This window comes from Microtus ochrogaster, unplaced genomic scaffold (genome assembly GCF_000317375.1).
Source record: "Microtus ochrogaster isolate Prairie Vole_2 unplaced genomic scaffold, MicOch1.0 UNK18, whole genome shotgun sequence".
Lineage (NCBI taxonomy): Eukaryota > Metazoa > Chordata > Mammalia > Rodentia > Cricetidae > Microtus > Microtus ochrogaster.
The window spans coordinates 2772042-2776496 of record NW_004949116.1 but is presented as its reverse complement, the minus strand read 5'-3'; the positions used below and the strand labels follow the sequence as shown (position 1 = coordinate 2776496).

Here is a 4455-nt window from a genome sequence, read left to right as displayed (position 1 = left end):
CTAACCAGTCACACATCTTTTGCTCTGCTTTCTGCTTGATTAAAAAAATGCTAATATGAGATTGACATGTCTAGCAGTTTTTAAACCCAAGAACTTTACTAGTTACCTTTGATTGCAAGCAAACTGCAGCCTCTGTTCTCAGAAGAAAAATGGTTTGATTTGTGCATCTGCCTTTTGGTAAATGTTTCTTCAATTTAAAAAAGAGAAGTTTTTTGTTCTGTTTCATTTTAAGAGATTTTTTTTTTAAATTGAAGCTACATTTAGCTCTACATTTGAAACTTAATTAACACTTCCTTGTTCACATAGGAGGTAAACACCATAATACTATGGGCACATACAGGAAGTAGGAAGGTTGATGAGTATGAACATGTCCACTACCTCACATGACTATTTTTGTTGATTTTTGTGGCAAGAACAGCTAAAATCTACTCGTGGATCAAGATTTCGCTACTTGGCACTTGTATTACCTATAAATCTCATTAACAACCCTCATGCTCCTTCATCCCACACAAATGCCACTTTGTAGAAAGCATATGTGCTTATTTTGACCCAATAGTAAAAAATATATACACCCCAGTACATTAGCACACTCGACCAATGCCCATGTGCATGGGTGCATGCAGACACACATTTCTGTATTTTGCAGGACATGAACACTGTGTCAGGACTTGATACATCTGAGTTTGAGAGAGCCCCCATTTGGAGTTCTCATAGTGGACACATGTCCCACTGATTGATACCCCTGATCTGCAGCTGACCTCAGACTTTGACTTATCTGAGCAGCAGCTCAGCTAGGCTATGCATCACAATGAAAAGCAGGAGGTGCATACTCTCAGCTAGGATCTTAAAAAACAAACAAACAAACCCAATCCACATGGGCGGAGACCAGCTGGTGCTTCCAGCCTTGCCAGTCCTTTCTCCTAGCGACATCTAGAGCCTGCTTTGCAGAGCAAGCTCATTCCAGACCCATAATCCAAAGCTTTTAAGCCAGATTTGGGAGCGGGGGGGGGGGGCTGTGCATCTTTCCTGTCTGCATTGCCACCCATCATGTCCCCAGGATCCTAAGTAAACAGGATCCACCAGAATTCATCATTGCTTGGTTCCCTCCTCAAGGAATTCTAGTTGTTTGAACCAGATATCAGAAGAATTTGTCCTTTTTCCTCCAGACTGACCCACTGGAGTGAGGGACGATATTAGTCATTGGTTTCTCTTTTTAACCAGGAGAATCTGGAAATGACCAGAGAGAAAGATGCTTGATGCCTGGCTATGGACTGTGGGCCCTCCTTCAACTCCTGTCACCTCCGTGGAATTCCCTATGTCTCACAGAACAAAATGAAACACACTATGAACAATAGCATGGCCTCACTGGTTCTGTAAGATCTGACAATTGAGAAACACCCCCCCCCACACACACACACACGGAAACATTTTGTCCTGCCATGCGCCAAACTGAAGTCTAGTTACTCTTGACTGTAGGTTCATGGGGCCACACCTCCTGCTCCTTCAGGGCAATGGCCTCCCCTACAAGGGCAAGGAAAACTAAGAGTTGGGCAAAGACCCAGGTGCTGCTGAACTGCACTGCACAGGAATCCCCGCTACTCCTCAAACACTACACACCCTTCTCTAAGGGGTTGTTGCACCAGCCAAGTCAGATCTGCCAGCCTCAGGGCTCTCTCCTGGCACCGTCTCCAAAACTCTCCCTCCCTGAAAGTCCTCTTGGCACCGACCTGATGGAAGGTCAACCCATTTCATCTCTGGAGCCACTGGTACCCCAAAAGACTCCTTGATTTCTAGGGTAATATGAAAATTCAGTCTCTGAAGCCAAAACTTGAGAGTAAGGGACTGCTCCTAGAACTTCTTCTAAAGGAAGGTGCACGGCCCAAGTAGAGTTGCTGGCCCACAGGCTTGCAGCCCACATTAGCATGCCAGGTACTTAGGAGTTTGGAATGCTGTATTGGGTCTGGGTCAGAGGCCAGGGCTGTGAAGTTGGGACTTTTCTTTTTCCAGGCAAAGAACACCACAAGTATAAACCTCAGGCATAGAGAGAGAAGATGTCTGAGGACAGAGAAAAGGGGAAGAAACGCAGAGTGGAGAGGAGGGCCACCTTGGATAGTGGAAGGAGGAAAAAAGGAGTCTGGACCAGCTGTTCCCTGAGCCTCAAAGCAGGAAAATAAACATAAAACACAACTCCAAGCATACACAGATCTAATTCCCTCCTTGGGAACTACGGCGGGCTGCGGTTACAAACAGATATCCACGAACCTAGTGAATTCCAAGCATAGTCCACGTCCCAGCAGGCTCAGCTCCAAAACCCTCTCCTGCTCCAGCCACCAACTCCTGGCTACCACCGCAGAGACCTACTCCGGACCATGGTGACTGAGATCGGAAGCCAAGGAGAGTGTCTGAGAGCCAAGGAGAGTGTCTGAGCGCGCTACGGCACAGCAGGGGGAATGGGAAGAGAGGAGCAAGGAACCCAGAGACCCCCAGGAATCGCTAGGCCCTCACCTCCGGCTGAAGCCCCCACCACCGCCACCCACCCACCGCGGTGCTCTTACGTCCTCCTCGTCACAGTCGCTCCGAGCCTGGTACTGGAACCGGGGCCGGCCACCCGCACCTCCACGCTCCCGGGGCGCCGCCGCCTGCGCCTGAGGCCCTAGGGGCTTCGGACCCGCGTCTTCCTCCGGCCCCTGGCCACCCAGGAGGCGACTGGCCTCCGGGGGCGCCGGAAAGGAGCGCGAGGTGTTGATCTTGCCGGTGAACCTTTGGTACAGCGAAGCCATGGGCCGCCGCAAGCTGGTTCACTGGCTCGGATGCTTCGAAAAAAAAATTTCCTTTCTCTATCTCTCTTCCCTATCCCCACCCCCTCCAGCAGAAAAGAGAGAAGGGGGGAAAAGGAGGCGGTGGGGAAAGAAGAAGAAAGGCGAGCCCGCCGCTCCGCGCCACTCGCGAGTCGCCTGGGTGCTGAGCGACTCTGCCTGGCTCAGCTTCTCCGCCCCCTCCCCGGCGGCGCGGAAGCCAGGGGTCGGAGTGATCGCTTTCTCTTTCTGCTTTGCTATTTTTTTTTTTAAGTCCTCGACACGGCCACGTTCGGCCTCACCAAAGAGATGGAAGGAAAGCAAGACACCAGAAGCACACAAGGGAGGGGACATGTCTAGGCCCCATTATTTGGCACCACCTAGAGACCAGCTTGCATCCCGGCTCATCTCCTGTTCCCCGCCCTGGCCCCTAGCAGCTCCTCCTTTCCCTTCTCAGCGGGGTACTCAGCTCCAGCTCTGGTGATGGCACCTGGGGAGTTCTGGTCTCAGGGAGCTGGAGGTGGGTGGCAGAGGACTCTCAGAACACCAGTTGTCCTGGATGAAGGTTCAGGGCTTGGGCACTCCTAGCTGGACATGTACCGAATGCCCCAGTGAGAGGTGACAGCGCTAGGACTGAGCAAAGAAACCCTAACTGCCCAGGTATCCCGAGGCTTCGCGGCCATGGCTCCCACGGCGGCCTCTTTGGGTTGCAGCACACAGCTGCCTTCCAGGGACTCCCAGAGACTCCAACTAATATTGTTCTTCTGCCCTTGGTTGACCTGGGCAAAGACCCCCTGAGAGCCTGACTGCAGGGCATAGGAGGAGGCAAAGGAAGGGAAGAAGGCCTAGAAAGAGCAGGCACAGGGAAGCGCCTGTTCCCAGACCCGCCTTCTTCCCACCACATAGGATTTCAAAAATTGATTCATTTTCTTCTGAGCCTTTTAAGAAGGGAAGGCCAAGTCTAGAACCGGCGGCAGGACACCTGCGCTAGCTTAGGGCAAGCCTAGGGAGCAAGGCCTTTCAAGGTCCACCTGGCTCCAGTTTGCCTATGTGTAAATACAGGGAAACGCTAAAGTGTTTGGAGGTCAGCAACCTTTCCAAACCTTGTTCCACCCCATTCTGGCACTGAGATGAGTGAGAGGGGAGCCTTGACCCCAGAGGCTGTGCAGCACACAGGGTTTCCAATAACAAACTCATTTTGGTGCATTCGAACATGCTCGAGTGCCCCCGTGTGGAGAGATGCGCAAACGGTATCTGAGGGTTCCTCTAGGCCTTGGCTGGCGTCTCCCCCATTTGCTTCCTCCATTCTTTCCTGTAGGCTTCTTGTCTTTTGTGGTTCTCTTGCCACCCTTGGGTCTCCGACACTCCACCTCCTCCGTGCGCAGCTCTTTTGTCCCCTGATCCAGCCCTCTGCGGCTGAGCTGCGAGGTTTGGAACTTGGGAGAGACTCACAGGAATTCTGGCACTTGACCAGAGTCTCTGCTGTCCTCTCCCACAAGGAGTCCAGGGCCATCTTGACTTCTCCCACCACCCAGTGGTGCCCCGCAAACTTTCTCAGCTTCCTGTCCTTATTGAGAATTTTAAAAGCATGGGGGAGGCAGCCCCTCAGTTTTCTCTAACCAGAGCCCAGAGAGAGAGAGAGAGAGAGAGAGGGAGGGAG

General features: G+C 51.9%; 1 protein-coding gene across 3 annotated transcripts in view; it reads right to left on the bottom strand.

Annotated features, from left to right (window-relative positions):
• Dpp6 (dipeptidyl peptidase like 6) overlaps positions 1–4455 on the bottom strand; it is an 880940-nt gene that overhangs the window by 650316 nt on the left and 226169 nt on the right. The window contains exon 1 of one of the 3 annotated variants that reach the window (XM_026789413.1): positions 2556–3129. The exons of the other annotated variants lie outside the window; for them this stretch is intronic. Within the exon in view, the coding sequence (XP_026645214.1) occupies positions 2556–2780 (225 nt within the window). The 5' untranslated portion in view covers positions 2781–3129. Of the gene's footprint in view, positions 1–2555; positions 3130–4455 lie in introns of those variants that run through there. 3 annotated transcript variants of the gene reach the window in all.